The sequence below is a fragment of the Hoplias malabaricus genome, chromosome X2, assembly GCF_029633855.1.
Source record: "Hoplias malabaricus isolate fHopMal1 chromosome X2, fHopMal1.hap1, whole genome shotgun sequence".
NCBI classification, from domain to species: domain Eukaryota; kingdom Metazoa; phylum Chordata; class Actinopteri; order Characiformes; family Erythrinidae; genus Hoplias; species Hoplias malabaricus.
In genome coordinates this window covers 52,135,457-52,162,773 of record NC_089819.1, presented here as the reverse complement: position 1 = coordinate 52,162,773, position 27,317 = coordinate 52,135,457, and the positions used below count along the sequence as shown (strand labels likewise).

The window sequence follows — 27,317 nt, the reverse complement described above, 5'->3', positions numbered from 1 at the left end:
AGGTAGTGAAATCCTCATTCAGCTCCACAGCACAGTGCACTGTGACCAAACACACATCAAGGAACACACACACAGCCTCTAATGGGCTCCTCGAAGCAGCTGATCAATGAGCATCGAGCCAGCAGAGTGTAATGTGTGAAAATCAATTCACACACAAACAGGTTTATAACAGTCTCCGAGCACCCGTGTGGACTGGTAATGGTGTGGACTAAATGACGGCACGTTTAAAAGAGCATTTTTACAAGCGAAAATAAGTAAATGTAAATGATGAAACCAGTTATTTACAATTCCTATATAATTATAATTATAATGTATATTTAAAAGACCCCGAATGAACCAGTCAATGCCCAGTAGAGTGGGTCCCCCTCCGTAGGGGAAGCCATCTTTAAAATACATTTCATACTGTCTCTGTGTTTCACTGAGACCACTCCTCATTTGTTTGATTTTGTGTTCCTTTGTGTTTCCGCTCTCTCAGGAAGCTCAGGTGGGATCTGTGAGAAGAATAAGCTCTACTCCGATGGTAAGAAGAAGTCTTTGAACACAGGCATCATCACAGTCCAGAACTACGCCTCCCACGTGCCTCCCAAAGTCTCCCACATCACTTTCGCCCACGAGGTCGGACACAACTTTGGCTCTCCTGTGAGTAGGCTGCTTCTGGACCCCGTCAACCAGATCACGTCTAGAGAAGACGTATCTAAACCAATGAGCTAGAATTTAAGGTTTCGACAGAAATCTGTCCAGATCAAATCTGACACAGATACATGTGTGGAATGGAAATAGTATAAAGGATGATGGACATGCAGTCGCACAGCTCCAGGGACCTGGAGGTTGTGGGTTCGATTCCCGATCTGGGTCACTGTCTGTGAGGAGTGTGGTGTGTTCTCCCTGTGTCTGCGTGGGTTTCCTCCGGGTGACTGTCTGTGAGGAGTGTGGTGTGTTCTCCCTGTGTCTGCGTGGGTTTCCTCCGGGTGACTGTCTGTGAGGAGTGTGGTGTGTTCTCTCTGTGTCTGTGTGGGTTTCCTCCGGGTGACTGTCTGTGAGGAGTGTGGTGTGTTCTCCCTGTGTCTGCGTGGGTTTCCTCCGGGTGACTGTCTGTGAGGAGTGTGGTGTGTTCTCCCTGTGTCTGCGTGGGTTTCCTCCGGGTGACTGTCTGTGAAGAGTGTGGTGTGTTCTCCCTGTGTCTGTGTGGGTTTCCTCCGGGTGACTGTCTGTGAGGAGTGTGGTGTGTTCTCCCTGTGTCTGCGTGGGTTTCCTCCGGGTGACTGTCTGTGAAGAGTGTGGTGTGTTCTCTCTGTGTCTGTGTGGGTTTCCTCCGGGTGACTGTCTGTGAGGAGTGTGGTGTGTTCTCCCTGTGTCTGCATGGGTTTCCTCCGGGTGACTGTCTGTGAGGAGTGTGGTGTGTTCTCTCTGTGTCTGCGTGGGTTTCGTCCAGGTGACTATCTGTGAGGAGTTGGTGTGTTCTCCCTGTGTCTGTGTGGGTTTCCTCCGGGTGACTGTCTGTGAGGAGTGTGGTGTGTTCTCCCTGTGTCTGCGTGGGTTTCCTCCAGGTGACTGTCTGTGAAGAGTGTGGTGTGTTCTCCCTGTGTCTGCGTGGGTTTCCTCCGGGTGACTGTCTGTGAGGAGTGTGGTGTGTTCTCCCTGTGTCTGCATGGGTTTCCTCCGGGTGACTGTCTGTGAGGAGTGTTGTTTTTTCTTTCTGTGTCTGCGTGGGTTTCCTCCGGGTGCTCCGGTTTCCTCCCACAGTCCAAAAACACACGTTGGGAGATGGATTGGTGACTCAAAAGTGTTCGTAGGTGTGAATGTGTGTGTGTTGCCCTGTGAAGGACTGGCGCCCCCTCCAGGGTGTATTCCCGCCTTGCGCCCAATGATTCCAGGTAGGCTCTGGACCCACCGCGCCCCTGAACTGGATAAGGGTTACAGACAATGAATGAATGAATGATGGACATGTGGTTATGTGGTAAACCTTTGCTTATTTTTATAGATAACAGTTTGTTTATTAGAGTTTAATTATCACCTTCACCATTGGTGGTCGTAAACATCTGTTACATCCATTAGCCTCTAGGCTTAAGCAGTAATGTCACTTTCGCAATTTATCGTCTGCAGAATCGCCGCACTAAACAGGATATTGTTTTTTTTTTTTTTATTTCTGCATAATGGACTGTAGCACCGCAAATAGCTCTCAGTGGTTCAGCTATAATCCGAAAATCTGTGCAGCCATAATCGGATATGCAGAAAAATCAGATCTGAATCAAGTTTGAAATCAAGTTAGATGTCATGTGTCTTCCTGCTGTTTAGACTTCAGAACCACAAGTGCATGTCCTACTCCTCTACATGTCGGTATAGTGTAATTCCCCAGTGGGTAGAATAGGGTTTGACCATTGACCCAGGTTGCCACATTAATCTGAACCATTAACAGCCCTGACGCTGCATGTGCCTACAGATGATTAAAGTCATAAATTGCTGATTGACGAACTGCCTGATATACATTTCTCTCCTCCTCCTCCTCCTCCTCCTCTGCTTTCCAGCACGACTCTGGCATTGAGTGCACCCCGGGGGAGTCAAAGGCTCAGGATAACAAGGAGAAAGGGAACTACATCATGTACGCCAGGGCCACGTCCGGCGACAAGTTTAACAACAACAAGTTCTCCATCTGCAGCATCCGCAACATCAGCCAGGTCCTGGACAAGAAGAGAGCATGCTTCGTGGGTAAGTGCTGCACTCCTACACACAGCTCAGAGCCTCAGTTTCATTACAGAGGAGAGGGGGAGGATTGAGACAATTTAATATAAATAATACACAGTCTTTCTCTGTGTCTCTCTCTCTTCTCCCCTGCAGAGTCTGGTCAGCCGATCTGTGGGAATGGTTTGGTGGAGGCTGGTGAAGAGTGTGATTGTGGTTATAGTTCAGAGTGTAAAGATCAATGCTGTCACAACGCTGATTCGACGAATAAGTGCCGGCTCCAAGCCAGCGCTAAGTGCAGGTTTGTACACTGTCCACCTCAGGTCTGATTCTGAGACTCATTTTTACTGTGTCCCCATTGCCATTTACAAAGGAACATATCCAGGTTTTTCAGTCACAGTTGAATCAGATCTGACTGGTGAAACTGAGATCAGATTTGAATCAAATCAAACACAAACGGAGCTAAAATAAGAGTCTGATTGAATGTTTTTGTTGTTGAATAAACTTCTACGAAAGTGTTTCTACATTTGTCTCATCCTCAGTTTCTCTGCAGTGTTTAATGCTGTAAAATGCTGTCTCCTTCAGCCCCAGTCAAGGTCCATGCTGTACCTCTAGCTGTCAGTTTAAGAGCAGTAGTGAGATGTGTCGGAATGTGTCGGAGTGTGCTGAAAAGGGGACGTGTAACGGGGTATCGGCCCAGTGCCCTGCCTCCACTCCAAAAGAGAATTTAACCGCCTGTCACCAGGAGACCCAAGTCTGCATCAACGGGGTACGAGACACGTGTCTGACTCAATAAATGTGTTTCTGTGTTGTTGTTGTTGTTGTCCCTGTTGACGGTTCATAGCATTCGACAGGGGGTTTGGCCTCTTCTTGTCTGTTTACAGTTATTATAGACACCACTTAATCTCAAATGAGCCACTGACGCCATTTTATTGGCAGTGCTTTTCTCTAGAGACACAGTAAAACTTGTTTTTAATACATGCACACAACTAAATTCATTCATTCCTGGGGTTGTGGGTTCGAGCCCCGCTCCGGGTGACTGTCTGTGAGGAGTTTAGTGTGTTCTCCCTGTGTCCACGTGGGTTTCCTCCCATGCTCCAAAAACACGTTGGTAGGTGGATTGACGACTCAAAAGTGTCCGTAGGTGTGAGTGAATGTGTGTCGCCCTGTGAAGGACTGGCGCCCCCTTCAGGGTGTGTTCCTGCCTTGCGCCCAGTGATTCTGGGGAGCCTCCGGACCCACCGCGACCCTGAACTGGATAAGGGTTACAGATAATGAATGAATGAATGAAAAAAAAAACATCTAACAATCTCCATCCTCAAGTTCAGTCTGTGAAATGAGATTTTATAGATGCTACGCCACCCCCTGCCCTCCCAGTAATGTACTGCAAATGATCATAAGAGCCACGTGTGGATCATATCAGCATCACACAGTGATGTACATCTACACTAACCACAATGAAATACCTGATTGGTTGTTGTAACTGTTCTGATGAACGATGGCCACTTCAGGAAACTCCGATTGAGTTCAGTTGATAATGTGGTTATGAGGAACATTTTATATTCATAATAATCCCCTCCCCCTTTCTGTTTGTTTGCATCAGGCTTGTACCGGCTCCATCTGTGAGCGCTTTCAGCTGGAGATCTGTACGTGTGCCGTGGAGGACAGTAAGAACGAGACAGAGCTGTGCCATGTCTGCTGCATGCACAAAGGTAAGTGCCCCCTACAGGCCCGGGCTGTTCATTCAGACCCAACATGCACAACAATGCAAAATAAAATGAAGATATGGCGTTTATTAAGTGCTTTTCTGGAACTCTCAGATGTGTACAAACGTTAGTGCACAGACAAAAACATCAGAAGACGATAAGAACGGAATAAATGACTACAAACGAAATGTTTCTCCACAGGAAAACCCAACACCTGCAGAAGTACAGGCTCTGAAGAGTGGAAAGAATTTTTCAATATGAAAGTCAAAACTCTGCAGCCTGGCTCGCCCTGTAATGACTTTAAAGGCTACTGCGATGTCTTCATGAAGTGCCGTCTGGTGGATGCTGATGGGCCCCTGGCCAGACTGAAGAAAGCCATCTTTAACAAGGAGCTGTATGAGAACATCGCCGAGTGGATAGTGGCAAGTGTCTCTGTACCGTAGTGTGTTTAGACCGATCCTGATTGTTTATGTATTATGTATTGCTTGTCCATAATGAGAACTGAACCGACGACTGTGTGTCATTTATTGGGTTAATGGAGTCATCGTCTGTCGTGTCTGTGTGTTACAGGCTAATTGGTGGGCCGTGTTGTTGATGGGCATTGCTCTCATCATGGTGATGGCAGGCTTCATTAAAATCTGCAGCGTGCACACGCCCAGCAGCAACCCCAAACTGCCTCCACCCAAACCACTGCCAGGTAATACACCCTTCAAACTACCCCCACCCAAACCACTGCCAGGTAATACACCCTTCAAACTACCCCCACACAAACCTCGGCCAGGTAATACACCCCTCAAACTACCACAAACTGCCCCACACAAACCACTGCCAGGCAATACACCCTTCAAACTGCCCCCACACAAACCTCTGCCAGGTAATACACCCCTCAAACTACCACAAACTGCCCCACACAAACCTCTGTCAGGTAATACACCCTTCAAACTACCCCAAACTGCCCCACACAAACCACTGTCAGGTAATACACCCTTCAATCTACCCCCACACAAACCACTGCCAAGTAATACACCCCTCAAACTACCACAAACTGCCCCACACAAACCTCTGCCAGGTAATACACCATTCAAACTGCCCCACACAAACCACTGCCAGGTAATACACCTTTCAAACTACCACAAACTACCCCACACAAACCACTGCCAGGTAATACACCTTTCAAACTACCACAAACTGCCCCACACAAACCACTGCCAGGTAATACACCCTTCAAACTACCCCAAACTACCCCACACAAACCACTGCCAGGTAATACACCCTTCAAACTACCCCAAACTGCCCCACACAAACCACTGCCAGGTAATACACCCTTCAAACTACCCCAAACTGCCCCACACAAACCACTGCCAGGTAATACACCCTTCAAACTACACCAAACTGCCCCACACAAACCACTGCCAGGTAATACACCCTTCAAACTACCCCAAACTGCCCCACACAAACCACTGCCAAGTAATACACCCCTCAAACTGCCTCAAACTACCCCACACAAACCACTGCCAGGTAATACACCCTTCACACTACCCCAAACTGCCCCACACAAACCACTGCCAAGTAATACACCCTTCAAACTACCCCAAACTACCCCACACAAACCACTGCCAGGTAATACACCCTTCAAACTACCCCAAACTACCCCACACAAACCTCTGCCAGGTAACACACCCTTCAAACTACCCCACACAAACCACTGCCAGGTAACACACTCTTCAAACTACCCCACACAAACCACTGCCAAGTAATACACCCTTCAAACTACCCCAAACTACCCCACACAAACCACTGCCAGGTAATACACCCTTCAAACTACCCCACACAAACCTCTGCCAGGTAACACACCCTTCAAACTACCCCACACAAACCACTGCCAGGTAACACACTCTTCAAACTACCCCACACAAACCACTGCCAGGTAACACACTCTTCAAACTACCCCAAACTGCCCCACACAAACCACTGCCAGGTAATACACCCCTCAAACTACCCCACACAAACCACTGCCAGGTAACACACTCTTCAAACTACCCCAAACTGCCCCACACAAAACACTGCCAGGTAATACACCCTTCAAACTACCCCAAACTACCCCACACAAACCACTGCCAGGTAACACACTCTTCAAACTACCCCACACAAACCACTGCCAGGTAACACACTCTTCAAACTACCCCAAACTGCCCCACACAAACCACTGCCAGGTAATACACCCCTCAAACTACCCCACACAAACCACTGCCAGGTAACACACTCTTCAAACTACCCCAAACTGCCCCACACAAAACACTGCCAGGTAATACACCCTTCAAACTACCCCAAACTACCCCACACAAACCACTGCCAGGTAATACACCCCTCAAACTACCCAAACCACTACCAGGTAATACACAACTTTAACACTCTCCACTTAAACCACTATTAGACCCCAAACGACTCCAAACTGCCCCAGCGCAAACCACTACAGGGTAATAGACCCTTTACAACTACCCCAGTCCTTCACCTACGCAGGTTACAGCTACTGTGTCTCTACAGAACACTACATCTGACTTGAAAGTGAATTCTTAAGCATCTTCCTTCAGAGAACTGTGCGGCGCTCGTTCTGAATGCGTGGCACGCAGCAGTAAACTTTCGGGCCACACACAAACTACTTCCAAGGCAGCGGCACCAGCTCAAAATTACTTTTTCTCTGATTCAGCGACGAGTAATCCAGCGCTGCAGCACGGCTCTGAGCGGCCGTGCAATCTGAGATAGGTCAGAACCTCACTGTTAGGATTCAAGACAAAAACAACCCCAAACACAGCTGCACACACAGTTCACAGGTGCTCAGGGACACGTTTATTTCCTTTATAAAAGACAAGATCAGTGAAGTGAGTAATTGAAAGTGGCTTTGGCTCAAAGCTGCTCAGTTACAGTCAGAAATAATCCATTTCTTACCGACAGGACGTCCTGATCAGACACTGTTCGTCTCTCGTCCAGCACAGAGCTGTCCCTGTGAGAAACCTGCAGTCCACACTAGGGCTAGGGCGGGGTGCTTCTGTGGTATATTTCACACCATCCTTTTATTCAACGCCACGTTCCATTAGTGTCAATGAAGCCAGGCAGCCTTAATGCTGATCGGCTGTCATTTAAGGAGTTACATTGCATGTCGTTGCTGTCCAATGAAAAACTTTTCAGAGGGAGTCAGTGTAGAAAGTTTCAAGCAATTTTGGCGCATTTCTATTGGTGCGTTCATTATGAAGGACAGCTGCTGTGTTCCAGTGATGTGGTAAACAAAAAAAATAATTGGACAACATGCATTTCATTAACGTCTCTCTCTTCTCTCGCTCTCTTTCTCTTCTCTCTCTCTCTTTTTCTCCTCTCTCTCTCTCTCTCTCTCTCTCTCCCCCCCTCTCTCTCGCTCTTTCTCTCTCTCTGCTCTCTCTTTCTCTATCTCTCTCTTTTTCTCCTCTCTCTATCTCCTCTCTCTCTCGCTCTCTCTCTCTCTCTCTCGCTCTCTCTCTCCTCTCTCTCTCTCTCTCTCTCTGTCTCTTTTTCTCCTCTCTCCCTCCACTCTCTCTCTCTCTCTCTTTTTCTCCTCTCTCTCTCTCTCTCTCTCCCCCCTCTCTCTCGCTCTTTCTCTATCTCTCTCTCTTGTTCTCCTCTCTCTCTCTCTCTCCCCCCTCTCTCTCTCGCTCTTTCTCTATCTCTCTCTCTTGTTCTCCTCTCTCTCACTCTCTCTCTCTCTTGCTCTTTCTCTCCTCTCTCTCTCTTGCTCTCTTTCTCTCTCTCTCTCTCTCTCTTTTTCTCCTCTCTCCCTCCACTCTCTCTCTCTCCTCTCTCTTCACCATCTCTCTCTCTCTCTTTCTCTCTCTCTCTGCTCTCTTTCTCTCTCTGTCTCTCTCTTTTTCTCCTCTCTCTCTCTCTCTCCCCCCTCGCTTTTTCTTTCTCTCTCTCTCCTCTTTCGCTCTCTCTCTTCTTCCTCTCTTTTTCGCTCTCTCTCTCCTCTCTCTCGTTTGCTCTCTTTCTCCTCTCTCTCTTCCCCCTCTCTCTTCTTCCTCTGTCTCTCTTTCTCACTCTCTCTTTTTCACTCTTTCTCTCATCGCTCTCTTCCACCCCTCTCTCTCTCTCTCTCGCTCTTTCTCTTCTTCCTCTCTGTCTCTCTCTCTCTCTTTCTCTCCCTCCTCTCCCCCCCTCTCTCTTTCTCTCTCTCTCTAGGCACACTGAAAAGAAGGAGAGCGCAGCAGAGTTCTCAGCCTCAGCGTCATCGTCAGGCCAGAGATACCTACCAGATGGGGCAGATACACCCTTGAGCAGACTCTTTGCCTTTGGTTCTTTCTAGTGCCTACAATGGGAAACACTTCACTCCAAAGAGTTACCTGAACCAACCGAGGAACCCCATCTACAGACTAAGAAAAAAGCAAAAAGAAAAGAGATATCCCACAACGAACGAACCTTAAAAAAGACTTGTCGCTCAAGAGAATGAGTTTTAAAGAGAGAAGAGATAAACCACTGCTCCGGTCAATGGCCAGCTGTCCTCACTCAGCTCAGAGAAAATTCCAGAAGCTATCGATGAGGAGGAGGAGGAGAAAATCACTGCTTTTTGTTCTTAGAAGTTTTTGATTTATTTTTCTTTTCTTCTTCCTGTTTTCTTTCGATTCTAAGCGGAGTTCCTCATGGTTCTCTATTCGGTCCCCTTTCGTACTTTATTTTTGGTTTGGCCCCTTTTATATTCCAGATTCGTTTCCAAAGGTTCCTGCAGCCGCCTGAGGCCAGAGATCCCTCCAGAGAGACGCTTTAACCAATGTGTAATTAATTAAAGCGATTTCAAAGTTTTATAAAACGCTGAAGTGTAAGATTTCACCTTCTCTTTCACTCTTTTCTCCCTCTCTGTTAACAGTTGTACAGCTATCACCAGTTTGTTTCCTTTATTTGATTCTTATCCATAGTTATTTTCATTTCCTGTTGTTGGATAAAGATTCTTTGCTGTTTAGATGGACCCTCTGGGCCGGACGAGAGGGAACTGATGATTCTTATTGTATCTGGAGCTGCTCGTTTCTGCTCCCGTTCTTAAACTGAGACTGATTTGCCTTTCTGCAGTGAAACTCAAGCTTGGGTGTGATGCTTAGACAGATCCAGAGACATGAGAAAAAGAGTTTGACGTAAGTGACAGGAAAGAATGCAGTGCAATGACCAGTGCGATTGTGATAGCTAAGAGCTAGTTAGCGTGTAGCTGGCCTTATTTAACACACTCAGCAGTGGAGGACTCAGAAGTGAGGCGTGTGTTGATTGGAGGAATGTTTCTCACTGCAATGTGTTCTCATTTTATTTTCGTTTTTTTTTTCCGCTGACTTTTGCATTCGATTGTCAGGCGTCTGAAAAACCACTAGAGAGTTGCTGCAGCTTTTCTGACTGTTCTTGCAGCGAGGCACAGCAGGAGCAGACATGCGAGATTCAGAGGGATTTCAGAGCTGTTTGTTTGCTGTTGTTTGAGTTATTTGGGTTTATTTTTTTCTTTCGTCTGTGATTTTACAAGTATCCACTAGAGAAGAGAGACAGAGAGAGAGAGAGAGAGAGAGAGAGAGAGAGAGAGGGGAAGGGAAGAGAGAGAGAGAGAGAGAGAGAGGGAGAAGAGAGAGAAAGAGAGGGGGAGAAGAGAGAGAGAGAGAGAGAGAGAGAGAGAGAGAGAGAGAGAGAGAGCTCAGACTGAAATACCAGACAAAAGCAGCAGAAATAATGATAGGATTGTTTTTTTTTTTAAATTTACTATAACAGCAAATACACACTGGAACAAAGAGAAGCCGAGCGGCTGAACGGCCCGGTGCCTGATCACCAGGACTCATTTGGACAGATATGAACACAACGTTCGTACTGTCCCTGCTACTCTGTGTAGAAAGACAGTACAGAGGTGTTTTTTTTTTCAACTTATCCATTGTTTTTCATCTGAAGCTCTGGATTATTGGCACCATCCCCAGAGAATCTCCCTGTTTATCAGCCCTGACCAGCTCCAGCTCCAGCTCTGCGGACCACAGTGGGTAATTCTGGAGAGCAGTAACGAAAATGGCATCAGTCCCCTCTCATTCAACCACTTTCACTCTCTCTCACTGGCGCTGTCTGTCTGTTACTCTCTTGCTCTCTCTCTCTTTCTCTCTCTCTCTCTCTCTCTCTCTCTCTCCCCCCTCCCTCTCTCTCTCTCTCTCTTTCTCTCTCTCTCTTCCCCTCCCCTCTCTCTCTCTCTTTTCCCCCTCTCTCTCTCCCTTTCTCATACACACACACAAAATGTCTTTTTGACTTTGTATTTTTTCCTTCTTTTCTCCTTGTTTCCCCCTTTGTTTTTCCTTCCATTCAAATTTCAAATGTACTCTTCTCTTTCCTTTTATTTCTCACTTCCTCCATTTCTCTCTCTTCTTTCAAATTCCCCCCAACTTTTTCAGATTCTTTTATTCTGTGACAGTTTTTTCAGGTCGTCCTCTTTTTTTTCCCCCTGACCTTTCTCTCTGAACTGCGTTCACCTCTGTTCCTCTTTCTGCTGTTGCCGAGGTGGACCTTGGAAGCCACAATCCCATCAGATCTGCCCTGGACTCCCTGGAATCAACCAAATCCTAAGTCATTCATTCATTCATTCATTATCTGTAAGCGTCAATCCAGTCCAGGGTCGCGGTGGGTCCAGAACCTACGCTCATCAGCATAAAGTCATCAGCTGGTTAATAACAGATTTCACAGGACTTAGAAATTCTAAAATTCCTGTTTGTGTTTGGAGCCTACACACACACACACACACACAGTAAAAACCCCAGCGCTCTCAGAGGTCCAGCTGGGAAGCACAAGGACAGTTCACTCATTTTATTTCAGAGCTCCACGCTGCTGTCAGGCCTCTGTTCCTCTGTGTAACAAAGCTGTTTGTTTATATCTTGGGTGTATAAAGTGCGGATGGTGTTGGGTTTCAGCTTATCGATGCAGTCTGGACTCTTCCGACCGGATTCGGTGTGGTACGGACCGGTCTGGATCGGATCTTGACTTCATTCTAATCGTTACTGTCTGTTCTTTTCTCGGTGAAGGATTTAGGGGAGTTCTCGGAGGAGAGAGGGCTTTTATTTTGAAACGTCTCTTTTTTCATGTCTTGCTTTAATCGTATGAGAGGATTGTGCACTGATGTTTGCAACAAATGTGGGAATTTTAAGATGGAGAAATATGTCTGAGACTACTGTTTGATTTTAATAGCCGCTGTGTTTTATACAGTATCTTTTTGACTCTTGTTTCTTACTCATCACTCGAGTTTTTTGTTGTTTTTCTTTTCAGCTTTTCTTTCCATGTGCGCTCACTTTGGAAAAATTTTTACTAAAACGGCAAAACATTGTGCAAAGATATGTACTTTTTTTTTGTTTTGTTTTTTTGAAAAATTTGAAATGCATTAATAAAAATAGACTTGTTCAAAAACACCTCAGAGCACTCTTTATTCACGGCGACAGGAAAAATCAAGTACATTCACTCCCTCCTGACATCTCCAGCTCTGAAAATATCACCTTAAAAAGCTTTCGCTGCAGTGTTTTTAGAAGGAAATCTGATCTCTCTCACTTCCTCCAGCAGCAGAAAAGACAACCAGCAAACTCCCATCAGCCACTGCAACCGGGATCAGGACCTTCATTTAGCAGGTGACCCTCTCAAACACGGAGCTCTCTGAACGTTTCTCATGGGTGACGTGGAGTAGATTATTTAAGGATCACGTATAGTAGGAATCCTGGAACGTTGGTGGTTCATTCATCATCTGCCCATTGACTTCCCAGTGCTCTTGTCCTCCACCATCTTTCTCTTCTTTCTCCTCTGCCCTCTTTTCTTCTTCCCCTTATTCATCCTTCGCTTTCTCTTTGCGTTTACTGCATGAGGGTAATTTAAGATAAATATTAAAGTGCTCTTAAGCACAAGTTGAGCTCATCACAGCTTGGTGCTGACAGTGTGGTGGAAAAAACACATCTTAGTATTTCGTTCGATGAGGTCTGGGAATATTCCGGAACATTTAATTATATTTAAAAATGTATTTCGACTCTCAGAAAAAAGTAGGAATTAACAGGAGGAGAAATATTTATTCATTATCTGTAACCCTTATCCAGTTCAGGGTTGCGGTGGGTCCAGAGCCTACCTGGAATCATTGGGCGCAAGGAGGGAATACACCCTGGAGGGGGCGCCAGTCCTTCACAGGGCAACACAGACACAGTCACACCTACGGACACTTTTTGAGTCGCCAATACACCTACCAACGTTTGTTTTTGGACTGTGGGAGGAAACCCATGCGGACACAGGGAGAACACACCAACTCCTCACAGTCAGTCACCCGGAGCGGGAGTCGAACCCACAACCTCCAGGACTCTGGAGCTGTGTGACTGCGACACTACCTGCTGCGCCACCGTGCCACCCCAGGAGGATAAAATACCTAATGTCACCGTGTACCGATATCCAATCAGCTTCTTGTTACTAGGCAGATCAGAGGATGTTTACAAGTTTTCTACTTTATCTTTCTTTATTATATAAAGGCATCCCTTTACATGAAATAATATATCATCCCTAGAGCACCCTTTATTCCTAACTATCTATAAACATCTGTGATAATTAATTATGGAACAGTGACAAAGAAAATATCTACATGTTCAGTACGGAGGCCTGCGCGAATGAGATGCGAGTGCTGGAGAGAGACTGAGGGTCTGTCAGACTGTGAGAGGCTAGAGCAGGGAATTCCTACACATTACGTTAAAAGCCTAGTGCTCAGCACGTGGATACAGAAGGCCAAGCACAATCACCAAATCTGTTCACGAGTCCTTCCCTCTGGAGACTTTCTGTGATGCTTTCATACCTCAAATATCTGGGTTGTTTTTTATATTTTGTATCCATAATGCTGCCCGCCGGTGTCTTTTAATAGTTCTGAGAAGGTGACCAAATATAAGTGGGTGCATATGAGCTCATACCGTACATCCACGCCTCACATGCACCTGTATTTACTGTATTTTCATATGTGGCTTTGTGTAATTTACTTGTTTGATTTTGTTATCTGTATTTTGTTCCTGAGTTCATGAGTCCTGTCTTTTCTCACATTGAGACTGGGTTTTCACTGGGTACTGATTTAATCTCACACAGGGTTAAAGCCTGACAACTTGCACAGACAGCAGAATGAATCTCAGAAAGTCATGAAGTCAGCGGCGTGATGCCACACGTCTGGAGCTGAGGGAGTTTTCATCACAGCGAACAAATAGCTTCTGCTCTGAAGGCTGGAGAGAGACAGAACCCTCCGAATGAACACAGAAACCCATCCTAGAGAGAGAGAGAGAGGCTTCAGTGAGTCATATTACACTCCTTATTTTGTTTACACAGATCTGTTCTGCACCACCAGGAGGCGCTGCATACATGGATCTGGGAATAATAAAGTAACATCTTCCTGAAGTGAGCATAGGGTTTATTCAGCTAAAATCTTACTTATAGATGTTGTTTCATGTTGATGACCACCAAGGTTTTCAGTATTAAACAAGCTCCAAGAAAAGACAATGTATTTTGTATTCATGAGTTTCAACAACACTGAACACGGAGGACTGTTTCCTGCATGTAGTCCTCAGGAGATATTTATGCAACATTTATGAACAAAGCTGTGTGTGAAGTGTAGTAGCTCAAATGCGGAATCTAGAAGGTGTGTTACGTAAAATTATGTGAACTCTAAAGATTTCACGAGCCCCTGGTTCTGGAGTGATTAGAGATAATGGTCTGTGCCTGCGGTGGGTTAGAGATGTATATTTGCTTTTGCATGAGTGAACATTTACATTAACCACTGCATGTGTGCCAACAAACGGGCCTTTTTCTATTTAAATATGTAGTATATCTTCTCTCTGCCCACTTAAAACAGGTCACTGTGGCAGATGCATAGCAAGAGCACCCCCCTACATGCGACCATGGGCTCTGAACCCAGCTTGCTTACTGAGTGGCCTAGTTGTCTCTTGAACTGCTCTCTAGTCTGGTTACATAACTCTGTCAGCAGTAGACCCATAAGTAAATGCTTTATGTAACACTGTGCTTGGGGAACACAAGTCTGTGAGGGTCCTGACCACACCAATAACACTAAAACCATAGAAAGTACTTAAACCTGAACCTAAATCCTTTTATAAAGCTACCATACCTAAACCTATACTAAAATCCCACCTTTCAAACATCTTACTTTAAAAGCTAGCGCTCGCTCAGTGCTAAGCTAAATCAGAACATGACCCTAAAGCTAACCAAAATCTGATCAAAGCAGTCTTTCGTTGACTAACTTACCCAGTGCCTTGATCACAACCCAGATGTAGACCTAAGCCTAACTTACTGAAGGCCTGAATCTTAAGCAGTCTTAATTTCCCTAAGATATCTCTATTTGAAAATGTACCCAATGCTTGGCTAATGCTAATTCCAAGCCTTAATGGCTTAGCGACAATTTCTTAGGAAAAAGCAAGCACTAAGCTAATGCTAAGGCTAAAGAATGGACCTTAACCAAAATCTAGGCCTTTCAGCTAAGACTTTGATATCAATTAAATGAGTGTAATACCAAGGTAACGCTAAAGGCAAAACATAGACCTGTAGCTGAATGTAAACCACAGACTTTCTTTGAAAAAGTATAGCACTCACCTCACATATTTAGTTAATGCTGAACCTAAACATAGACCTACATATAAACAACACTTTCTTTGAAAAGCTATGCTCGTCAAACACTGTGTGCGTATCTTATCTTCTGTTCTTCCTAGGATGCATGTCATAAGCCATAGCGGTCACTCAGATGGTCAATTACCTCTGCTGAGTCTCTCCTGCTTTTACTCGGATTTTGCCGATAATGATCTCTGGCCCTTTGTCCTTTCTGCCCCACGGCATTATGGTCTTCATCTTGCTCCACATGTTCGTCCACAGCGGGAGGTCATCCCAGCTGATAGACAGCATGATGAGATCTCCAATATCGGTGTCCAGTGTGATGAGGAAAGAGTAGGTCTTATTCCCCGAGATCTCCTTTTCTCTGAGAAAAGACAGAGAGGAAAAGGCAACATATACATAAGTATTGGTTGTAAAGTTTTTGCGTACCATAGGAATGAGTGGGGTCTAAAAACTCTCCACCTGTCTTGTGTCATAATGATGGATACCACAGTAACCAACTGGAAACAGCCTAGCAACCACCTAAGTCACCATAGCAACCAGGAACAGTTTAGCAACACCATAGCAAATACGTGGCAACACCAGAGGACAACACTTAGAACCACCTGAAATAGCATAGCTACTGACATAGCATCCACATGCAACACCTTTTAAAGCTAGCAACATAGCAACCACCTGAAATACCATGGCCTACAACCCACATAGCAAAACCAGTTTCACCTTATTGACCACCTAACAACAGTCTGGCAACTGCCTGTAATGCCTTGGCAACACCCGAGAACTACGTACTCTGTGCAGTCAATCTGCTTTTTTCCTCAGGAAATGCACTTTCCCAGTTTAAAGCTGAACTGTGCATCTCTAGGATTAAAGTGTTATGATGTTATGGCTGTCATGGGTATGTTTTTCAGAAAGAGATGAATAAGGTTTTGATGTTTTATGTTTAACGCCACACACAGACTGAAGGGTGTGCTCCTGAGAATTTGTGCATGTTTTATTAATAACATTGACAGACTCTGAAATAAAGGCCCAAGTGCCTTTGTGTGTTTTAAACAGAGTACAGTAATAAACACAAGAGCAGCTCAGTGAGAGAGACATGACACACTCGCTGGTTTATTTTTTCTGACTTACACGTTTTATTCTCACATTTTAACTTCCCTACAGCCATAACACACACACACACACACATACACACACCCCAGTCATGACTTTATACACAGATCAGCCATAACATTAGAACAACATCCTAGTTGCTACACGCACCATTCATTCTCTCAGCTCCCTTTTTCAATCTGGTTCTTTAATGGAAAGGACCCCACAGGACCCCACAGGACCACCACAGAGCCGGTGTGATTTGGGTAATGGATCATTCTTAGCGCTGTAGTCACACTAACGTGGTGATGTGTTAGTGTATGTTGCGTTGCTAACAGTAGACCATGATTAGAGCCGGCTCAGGTTTGTTCCTCAGATAGCACAATTAATCAGGCCCAGGTGTGGCCCAATTTTCATCCGGCCCAATTTCCACATGGTTTACAGCACTTGGGTTGATCACTTGCACTTTCCACATGAGGGTCACATATCAGTGAAGGTTACTTTTGGGTCACTGTTGCCTCATGTTCAGTTTTCCATGACCAATGCGGTCTTACCTTATTCAGAAGTGGGCCAGATCTGTTCTGAACCACTATTGTTTCGCGTGCAGTTTTCCAACAGAAACATCGGGCCAAAAGTTCCTGAAGTGGCCCATATCTGCACTTAGTCTAGGTTTAGTTGCAAAGTTAAACACATTTTCTTGAGTACCTTTTATTACTCTGATTGCTGACAGTTATATTTTTTTATTTAATAGAAAAAAAACAGCACTGGCTTGTATTCTACCTATGCGTATTGCACTGCTAAAGATTATTGCTAATTGGACAGACATTATTTTATTTAAACATGTGAAAGTGTTTGTTTATACTCAGAGTTGGCCTGAAACTGCTGACACTCATACACAAGTAACACACACTGGTTCCTACACTGAGAGATGCCCTGCGAAAAACATTAAATAATTTTTTAATTTCCTCGTCTCACTGTTAGTATTTCCTTATGATCGGGCCAGATTTAAATTATTAATATTCTTATTTAATTCAAAACATAGGAAGAGCTTTGATGCTGATAAAAGAGAAATCTTAAGAGATGTTTTACATCTAATATGCTAATAAAGATATATGTATTTAAATAAACTATTGTGGTCAGTACAGTAAACACATTCCTATGCTGATGAAAGTTTTTTCACTTTTTTAAAGGGACAGTTCTGTTGTAGAATTGAGCTCTGAGCTTGGGCCAAATTGAAAGGCAAAATGTAAATGACAAACATTTTCAATATTTTCCTAATCCATGTATTATCTGTAACTCTTATCCAGTTCAGGGTCGCGGTGGGTCCAGAGCCTACCTGGAATTATTGGGCACAAGGCAGAAACAGGGGCGCCAGTCCTTCGCAGGGCAACACACACAATCACACATTCACTCACACACTCACACCTACGGACACTTTTGAGTCACCAATCCACCTACCAACATGTGTTTTTGGACTGTGGGAGGAAACCGAAGCACCCGGAGGAAACCCACACAGACACAGGGAGAACACACCACACTCCTCACGACAGTCACTCAGAGGAAACCCACGCAGACACAGGGAGAACACACCACACTCCTCAGAGACAGTCACTCAGAGCGGGAATCGAACCCACAACCTCCAGGTCCCTGGAGCTGTCACTCCAAGTTGCACCACCCATTTTCCTAATCACACAATTCAAATGTATTAAATTACTTAATTTTACTTAAAAAAATATATTAAAAAGACGTCTGGTTCCTGTAATTAACACGGAACAATTCTGGCTCAACCTGTTTTTATAGAACAAAGCATTTCACATCAAACCGCTCTGAGTGATTGTTTACATCTTACTGGTTTAGGAAAAAAGAAGACAATAAAACAATTACCACAATTTATCTCATAAATTGGACTTATTTTCTCAGAAAGGGTTTTTCATCTCTTCATAAGGACATTATCTCATTTTTGTGAAAGACCGGGTCATAATTATGAGGAATCAAATCTTTACTATGAGATGCTAATCATTCATTATGAGACACTAAAACATAACTATGGGAAACATTCTCATTTTAACTTACTAGATGCTTTTATGTATCTTTTGCTGATTGGCAGAAATCCCTACTCTCTACTAAAGACTGTGATGGATAATGAAGACTCACAGGGAGATGGGCAGGGTTTCACTCTCTCCCAGCGTTCCTGTGAGAGTGATGCTGAGTGATGGATCAATCGTCTCAACCTCTGTGAACAGCTGGATCCTGAACTGGAAGTGGTACACTGTGGATAAATCAACCCCAATTAGCTTTAGCCAATTAGCATTCAGCAGATCTCTTCAAGCTCTTCAGCACACAGTTGTTTGAGGGAAAATCACAGCAGGGAAATACAGGAGGGAGTCTGGCCTGATCTTGTCACAATAAACTCAAAATTATTATTACGTATTACTTGTCGTCCACTTTAAATGGTGCAGCAGTTACAACCTGATCCTGCTAAATTAAGGTAAAATGGTAAATTTGAACAATAACAGCCTCGTTCCATATAAAGAGGCTTTGGAAAGACAAAGTGCAGGAACTGTTCAAACACAGGAAAAGTGCTGTGTGCTCAGCAAACACAGAGTTCTCTCAGATTAACAGCCTTTTCCACAGTAATGGACTTTCTATCTCTTGCATTTCAGAGAATTGTTCAATAATGTAACATATTAACTTTTTAAAAGGTTCTTTATTGAATAATAGGATGTTGTTTTAGAAAACTATTCCATTATTAAAGCCCTTAAATGATGCTTCCATAATTGTTACTGGTCATAGAAGCTGTTGGGTTTTGGGCCATTTTTATTGGCTCATTCTTCTTCTTCTTTTTTTAAAAATTAATTCCATTTTTTGGGGGGGAGGTGCTGGGCTGGGTTGTAACTGGACTGCTCCCTGGCCACCATGGCTAGGGTTGCCCACCGCTTTGGGCATGTGAGCTCAATGCCCCCTAGTGTTCACTAGTGTGTGTGTGTTTCACTAAACGGATTGGGTTAAATGCAGTGAAAAAAATTCCTCTGTGTGCAAGTGATTCATTCATTCATTCATTCATTATCTGTAAGCGCTTATCCAATTCAGGGTCGTGGTGGGTCCAGAGCCTACCTGGAATCATTGAGCGCAAGGCAGGGATACACCCTGGAGGGGGCGCCAGTCCTTCACAGGGCAACACAGGGCAATTCACTCACACACTCACACCTACGGACACTTTTGAGTCGCCAATCCACCTACCAACGTGTGTTTTTGGACTGTGGGAGGAAACCGGAGCACCCGGAGGAAACCCACGCAGACACAGGGAGAACACACCACACTCCTCACAGACAGTCACCCGGAGGAAACCCACGCAGACACAGGGAGAACACACCACACTCCTCACAGACAGTCACCCGGAGGAAACCCATGCAGACACAGGGAGAACACACCACACTCCTCACAGACAGTCACCCGGAGGAAACCCACGCAGACACAGGGAGAACACACCACACTCCTCACAGACAGTCACCCGGAGGAATCCCACGCAGACACAGGGAGAACACACCACACTCCTCACAGACAGTCACCCGGAGGAATCCCACGCAGACACAGGGAGAACACACCACACTCCTCACAGACAGTCACCCGGAGGAAACCCACGCAGACACAGGGAGAACACACCACACTCCTCACAGACAGTCACCCGGAGGAAACCCACACAGACACAGAGAGAACACACCAACTCCTCACAGACAGTCACCCGGAGGAAACCCACGCAGACACAGGGAGAACACATCAACTCCTCACAGACAGTCACCCGGAGGAAACCCAAGCAGACACAGGGAGAACACACCACACTCCTCACAGACAGTCACCCGGAGGAAACCCACGCAGACAAAGGGAGAACACACCACACCCCTCACAGACAGTCACCCGGAGGAAACCCACGCAGACAAAGGGAGAACACACCACACTCCTCACAGACAGTCACCCGGAGGAAACCCACGCAGACACAGGGAGAACACTGTGTGCAAGTGATTCTGTTATTAATTCTAATTCTAATTACATGATGTAAAGGACAACTGGTAGGAGTGACATAGTGGTGCTACTCGTAGTGTCACTGCCACGCAGCTCCTAGGTGCTGCGATCACTAGTTCTTTCTTTGCCTGGTTGTTCACCTCATGTCTGCTCCTGGTTTCTGTGTGACTAGAGGAGTGTGTGATGCCCTGTAATGGACTGCTGGGTGCGTTTCCTCCCTTATGCTGTCACCGTTCTGCTTAATAGCTGATGTGTGGTGAGTGTCCTGGCTTGGATTGGCTGCTGTCGCATCATCCAGGAGGATGATGCATGCTGGTGGTAGTTGAGCTAAATCTCCAATGTTCTAAATAATGTAAATCATTATATATAACTGTAAATTTATATTATAAAGTATTTTAAACATTAAGGTTTTGCTTTGTCAGTGTTAATACAGTGCAGTTTTACCAGTTTACCTTTGAAAGGCATGAGCGAGCGAGTTTTGAGGTACAGTCTCTTGCTGCGGCTGGTGCGGTGTTTCTTGATGTCGTAGCCCAGAGTGTTGCAGCGGTTCTTGCGGCAGTCGAGGCACATGCCCTTGTTAAACGCCTCATCACTGCTGCACTTGTAAGCCGTGATCTGTTTGTCTTTGTTCAGGAGAGAGTCGATGAACAGGTGAACGGAGCGCTCGTGAGCACACTTCACCGTCTGCTCGAAACCTGCACACAAACACACACTTCTGAAGGTGAATTTCACATGATTTACTTCTCTATTTTTAACATCATGCTCTGGTTCACAGCAGCAAAGGCAAGTAGGGCTCCAGTGAGGGGCAACTGTCTTAAGAATTGCTCCTATGACTGGGAGATGGCAAGTTAAATGTATGTCCACAGAGGACTGTCCTTTCTCTTCCCCTTAAGTAAGAATGATGCTGACCAGTGCATACGTTGGTCGCGCCAAGAGAACCGAAGTGTTATTGTTCTCCTCCAAGCGTGTTGAGCTATGGGTTGGTGCCATTTCAAAAAGAAGTAGTGGTTGGCTTTACATGACTTTGGAATCATGTTCTAGCCCTCAGCCAGAATTTTATTAAAACATCTGTTATTTTGCAATGGGCTTAAATTATTTATGTTCATTTGCTTTTTTTTTTTTTTTCATCTGTTTTGCACTGCTGTAGAATAGCGCTCCAAAATTAGCCAAAATATGAGTGTATTTGTACTCCCTAGGGAACAGCAGTCCTGCTGTGTTGTGCTTTGATCATGCCTAGACCCATCAATACACACTCTCTCTTCATCACTGGACAAGCCGCACTGTTTGAGCAGGTCTCACACCCAACGTCCAGTTTCTCCATAGAGCTCATTCACAGCCTGACATCAGCTTCATGGGAAGGACCAGCCTGAAGTGGATGAAGATGGGTGGATGTAGACATGTGGACGAAAGCTAACGTTCTCCTGGGAGACGTTCTGAGTGTTTTGTCAAATCCTCTTTTATCTGCACGACGTCTCTTACATTTATTTTAGATGACTTTATTTAATTAATTTTTAATATAAACCATCACTGGTTTGATCTTCATCAGCCATCTACTGCACCCCTCCACCCACATCCTTACACCATCTGTCCATCCTTCTATATCATACGTTCACTCATCCGTCCTCCACATATCCATGGTTCTACACTTATATCCACAATACATCTATCCGTTCATCCATCCATATCCCTCAGATCCATGCTTTCATCTCCACCATCCTTCCCTCCATCCATCCATCCCCTTCATATCCTTCACACATACATACATCCATCCGTCTGTCCAATTGGAATCAGTCCATCCATTTATCTACCCTAATTCCCAAGGCATCATCTGTCCATCCCTTCCATTTCCATATCCATCAATTCATCCATCCACCCTTTCATTCATTCATTAGTTTCTTTGTTTGTTCACTCATTTATTAATTAATTCATTCACCCATCTTCCTGTTCAGTGATCCATCCATACTTTCATTTTTCTATCCTTACATTCATTCATTCATTCAGTCAGTCAGTCAGTCAGTCATTCAGTCATTCATTCATTCGTGTGTTAGTTTCTTCGCTCAGTCATTCATTCATTCACCCATCTTTCTTATATCTGTCCAGTGATCCATCTATCATTTTATTCTTCTGTCCTTACATTCATTCATTCATTCATTCATTCATTCATTCATTCATTCATTCATTTGTGTGTTTTTTCGTTCTGTCATTCATTCATTCACCCACCTTTCATATATCTGTCCAGTGATCCATCCATGCTTTCATCTATCCTTACATTCATTCATTCATTCATTCATTCATTCATTTGTGTGTTTGTTTCTTCGTTCGGTGATTCATTCATTCACCCACCTTTCTTATATCTGTCCAGTGATCCATCCATCCTTTCATCTATCCCATATTCATCACTCCAACCATTATTCATCCAGTCATTCATTCATCAATCTTGTATCTATCAATTTCTATCATCTGTACCTTCAATTGTTTCATTCATTCATTTCTATCACATTTATCCATTCACCCATTAATAATGACTAACACTATCACACCAGTAGAGGTCGTTACCCAGCGCTATGTTCCGTCCATCCCTCCCTCTCCCCCTCTCTCTTACCCATAAGGCCATACTGAGCGAGGTGTGTGTACAGGTTCTGGACGTGCAGGTGGCAGCCGGGCTGAGAAGACCCTCCGTTGGGGTAGAAGTCGAAGTGGGCGACGGGCTGGTTGATGCCCACACTCAGCCCCAGGTGCTGCTGGGTAAACGTGTGGATGGCATCCACGAACCTGGCATCATCAGGAGAGAGGCGATCTGTCGGGGACATGCCCTCGAAAAGAGGGCCTGCAGGGTCCAGGCCTACACACACACACACACACACACACACATATTTTGCATTAAATCATACACTGTAAAAATTTCTTGTAAATTTTACAGTAAAATACTGGCAGCAGAGTTCCCAGCCATTTACCGTATTTTTACAGGAACACTACTGTATTTCAAATTTACAGCATATTACTGTAATTGAATAATACAATAATTTACTGTAAATACTGTGATTTACAGTAAAATACTGTAGCAGACTTGCTGTAAATTTACAGCAATTTTTTACAGTGTAGTATACGCCAACTCATTTGTAATTACTGAACAATAAACCTCAGTTTAAAAATGAATACCTGAATAAGACGCCTGAAGTAAGTAACAATGTCCTGTTATGTCTCTCACCTGTGATTCTCCCCAGTGTCCTCCCAGAAGAGGCCAGGTTACTGCCGGCAAACCCTGATATGTGAGCCCCCAGACTGTAACCAATGAGATGGACCTTACTCACTGGAACCTGAATGTAATCCTGAGGGGGACACGTAGAGAAACATTTAATGGTAATACTTTTAGAGTGGTTTCATACAGAGATCTGCTTGTCTTCTGTGAAGGCTTTACACAAGACAGTCGAACATTTCAGCTTAGGATTTGCTTGTATTTGGACTCAAAATCAGATCGGACACTTGATCATAATCGCAAACACCACACCAGCAACTGATTTTTTTTACACCCCTCACCTCAAGCCAAATCAGCAGCTGAGCGATGTCCTGCCCCACGATGCGTGTGTTCCAAGCAGCAATGGGGTAGTGTTGATGTGCCAGGGTCATCCAGTCAGTGAACAGAACGTTAATGTCTTTCTGTGAGTTCTTCAGAGCGGTGGCCAGTTTCGTGGCCCATCTCTCTATCATCCCGTCCATCTACAGCATCAGAGACCAGGCGTCTGGTTAATCACAGGCCTTTCCTGCTGGAGTCTTTGATATTCATTATATTTTGCAGACTGTATTTGATCAGCGCTACGTAGCGTACACACTCACCAGCCACTAGACTAGATAATCTAACTCCTACCTAGTGCAGTTTCTGCAGTGCTGAGGCTGGAGTAGCACAAACCAGAGGCCCTAGTCTCTCTGTTACAGCTCAGTGAAGCCTCACATTGATTTTGAAACTTCAAGGTACAGTTAAAGGTAAAAAGTGTTACGTAGTTTTCCTTTAAGGTGGATATATCAAAAAACACACACACACACACACACAGGCACACACACAGAGACTCTCTGAGACCCACACTCAGCCCCTGCTTCTGCGGAGAAGGCTCAACAACACAAATATCTGGACAACAGTAGTCTTGCGCTCTGAATCTGGCCAGTGAACAACCAGTAAGTGTTTCTAATAAAGTGGCCAGTGAAGGGAAATTCTTAGTATGTGTTTCTAATAACCTGAATTATTTTTCTAATAGGGGCAGCATGGTAGTGCAGCAGGTTAGTGTCGCAGTCACACAGCTCCATGTACCTGGAGGTTGTGGGTTCGAGTCCCGCTCCGGAGTGCGATGTGTTCTCCCTGTGTCTGTGTGGGTTTCCTCCGGGTGACTGTCTGTGAGGAGTGCAGTGTGTTCTCCCTGTGTCTGTGTGGGTTTCCTCCGGGTGACTGTCTGTGAGGAGTGCGGTGTGTTTTCCCTGTGTCTGCGTGGGTTTCCTCCGGGTGACTGCCTTTGAGGAGTGTGGTGTGTTCTCTTTGTGTCTGCGTGGGTTTCCTCCGGGTGACTGTCTGTGAGGAGTGTGGTGTGTTCTCTCTGTGTCTGCGTGGGTTTCCTCCCACAGTCCAAAAACACAAGTTGGTAGGTGGATTGGCAACCCAAAAAGTGTCCGTAGGTGTGAGTGTGTGAGTGAATGTGTGAGTGTGTGTGTGTTGCCCTGTGAAGGACTGGCGCCCCCTCCAGGGTGTATTCCCGCCTTGCGCCTAATGATTCCAGGTAGGCTCTGGACCCACCGCGACCCTGAACTGGATAAGGGTTACAGATAATGAATGAATGAATGAATTTTTCTAATAAGACACAGATGAAAGACTGAAGTAGACTCTTTAACACTTTTATAAACATTATCCTCCCATTTTGCTCCTGATAATGAAGTCCCATACCGACCAGCCGTGAGTGATGATGACCAGCGGGTGACTGCTGTTGAAGCCGCAGGACTGCAGCGTGTGAGGCTGGAAAAGCTTGACCGTACAGGCATCCTCTAAGTCCACCTCTGGAGAAAACACCCTGAACTCTGACTGAGGCTCGTAAGGCATTTTCATGCTCATCCCGAACTCGGCATCTACAACACACACAAAAACACACTGAGATTCACTGCAACCTCAGGACAGAGGTGTCCAGGGGTGACCACAGCACTGATAGGAGCTCTGTTCATGTTTTCCAGATTATAAATGGCATATATACCGTCATATCGGTTGTATGTCCGCGGTTTTCTGAACTGTAATCACTTATTTTCCAAACAAGGACTCTGTATGAAGTTGGAGTTAAAATTAAAGGACTCTAGATAGTATTTTTACCTTAAAATTACAGCTTCAAAATTACCGTGATGCTTCACTGACCTGTAATTGGGAGAATATAACCTTTGTCGTAGGAAATCTGGGCTTCAGCACTGCAGAAACTGCACTATGTAACTCACGCTGATTTGCCAGTACCTGCCGGTACTTCGAGAAGATGTGGACAATGAGCATTCATGTCCACACTGTTTAGACTCCGTCTAAACTCCGGCGGACTCGACACCGCACCGGGCTGTGCATTCCTCTCTCTATTTATAAACGTCAGTCCTCCTCCTCTGTGATTTCCTCTCTGTTCAGCTGCATTTTGGCTTAAACTGCTGTGGCACAGCTGATATACAGAACACAGACTGTTCAAAATGCATTGTTTATTTAGTTTGTCCCTGTCCTGAATCTGCAGATCACAGACTTCTTCACAGACTTGGCACGGAGCAGAAGAGGGTGTCGAAAACCAACCAAACCACAGCTGAGCTACTGTCTTTGACTTTACATCGACAAGGTGGACTAACGAGGTAAGTGTGTCTAACAGAGTGGACAGTGAGGCGTCACATTGTTTAAGAACTCCAGCAGCAACTGCTGTGTCTGATCCACTCTGATCCAATAAACACTAACACCACCCAAACCATCCCTGCTCAGAACAAAGGGTGGACTACAGTCTGTTATTGTGGAACTACAAAATGCTATGTAGAATAGACGTGATTAACAATGAGGTGGTAGTAATGTTATGGCCGATCAGTGTGTATCCCTCAATCATACTAACAGCAACAGGCCTGGGTCACTGCACATTGGCCTCCTCTAAATATCCTCAAACAGGACACACCTTCCTTTACAGCCCCGTGTCGTCAGAAGTGAGTGATGAGTTTGGAAGGACTCTTTGTCAGAGGCTAATGCACGGCTTATATACGATGTATATGTGAATATAATCATTTATTTCTTGGTTGCTGAGGTATGGCTTGCTGCTCCTGTGTACGATGTGGGTGTGAAGTTGTCCCTCACCTGCTCTGTTTCCTCGTCCTCGTCGTCCGTCACACAGGTGTGAGGTGATGAGCAGCAAGAACAGCCCCTTAAACACAGCCATAGTGCTTCTCAATCCAAATAATCCACAAAGTTTCTCTCTCTCTCTCTCTCTCTCTCTCTCTCTCTCTCTCTCTCTCTCTCTCTCTCCTCTTTATGTCTCTGTCTCTCTCTCACACAGTGCGGGAAAAAGAGCAGAGCGAGGGAAGTGCTGTTTGTCTGAACCTTTTATAGAGGGAGGTGGCCAAATTTATTCAAATGAAGTATCAGCTCAGTGGAAAGGAGTCTCAGGATGGGAGTGTGTGTGTGTGTGTGTGTGTGTGTGTTTTGGGGTGAGAGGGCCCTTGGAATAATTTTGGAAGGCGGGCAAGGAGAAGTAGTGTTTGAGGAAAGAGTTCCAGATAAAATGTGTTCTCTCTCTCTCTCTCTCTCTCTCTCTCTCTCTCTCTCTCTCTCTCTCTCTCTCTGTCTTTCTCTCTACATCTCTCTCTCTCTCTCCCTCTCTTTCTTTCTCTCTCTCTCTCTCTCTCTCTCTCTCTCTCTTTCTGTCTGTGCCTATCAGTTCAGTTCAGTTCAGCAGTGCTTTATTGGCATGAATGTAATACAATACACTGTTGCTAAAGCATATTACAGAAAATACATAAACATACAGATACAGATACAGTTACAACAACAGGAAATGATATTTACAAGATTAATGATAATCAAACAAAAAGGAAAATAAGAGCATGGAGACAATATAGATGTTTAATAATCATTAATAATCAGTAATATTCAGTAATAATTAATTACTCTGTTGATTGTCCACACTGGTTGTCCCTCAGGTTGTGGCAGTC

At 44.9% G+C, this 27,317-nt stretch overlaps 2 protein-coding genes across 2 annotated transcripts in view; one reads left to right on the top strand and one right to left on the bottom strand.

The window, feature by feature from the left end:
- LOC136676179 (disintegrin and metalloproteinase domain-containing protein 10-like) overlaps nt 1-9,964 on the top strand; it is a 99,870-nt gene extending 89,906 nt beyond the window's left edge. Inside the window, exons 9-16 of the mRNA XM_066653020.1 lie at nt 476-639; nt 2,526-2,706; nt 2,836-2,980; nt 3,265-3,448; nt 4,283-4,391; nt 4,587-4,807; nt 4,956-5,082; nt 8,592-9,964. Coding sequence (XP_066509117.1) covers nt 476-639; nt 2,526-2,706; nt 2,836-2,980; nt 3,265-3,448; nt 4,283-4,391; nt 4,587-4,807; nt 4,956-5,082; nt 8,592-8,686 — 1,226 coding nt within the window. The 3' untranslated portion in view covers nt 8,687-9,964. The remainder of the gene's footprint in view (nt 1-475; nt 640-2,525; nt 2,707-2,835; nt 2,981-3,264; nt 3,449-4,282; nt 4,392-4,586; nt 4,808-4,955; nt 5,083-8,591) is intronic.
- Nucleotides 9,965-11,634: 1,670 nt separating this feature from the next.
- On the bottom strand, nt 11,635-26,666 carry LOC136676181 (hepatic triacylglycerol lipase-like). Its single transcript, XM_066653021.1, has 9 exons — nt 26,464-26,666; nt 25,060-25,238; nt 23,670-23,849; nt 23,341-23,461; nt 22,735-22,974; nt 20,585-20,827; nt 18,267-18,381; nt 15,169-15,387; nt 11,635-13,673 (listed from the first exon to the last, which is right to left on the bottom strand). The coding sequence occupies exons 1-9, from the start codon at nt 26,543-26,545 to the stop codon at nt 13,556-13,558; spliced, it is 1,497 nt and encodes a 498-aa protein (XP_066509118.1). The 5' UTR covers nt 26,546-26,666; the 3' UTR covers nt 11,635-13,555.
- Nucleotides 26,667-27,317: the final 651 nt, after the last annotated feature.

Coding starts and splice junctions, on each gene's coding strand:
- LOC136676181 (XM_066653021.1), bottom strand. CDS start 26,545: ATGGCTGTGTTTAAGGGGCTGTTCTTGCTGCTCATCACCTCACACCTG. Junction 25,239..26,463: donor AGGACGAGGAAACAGAGCAG/GTGAGGGACAAC, acceptor TGTGTGTTGTAG/ATGCCGAGTTCGGGATGAGC. Junction 23,850..25,059: donor TCATCACTCACGGCTGGTCG/GTATGGGACTTC, acceptor CTGATGCTGTAG/ATGGACGGGATGATAGAGAG.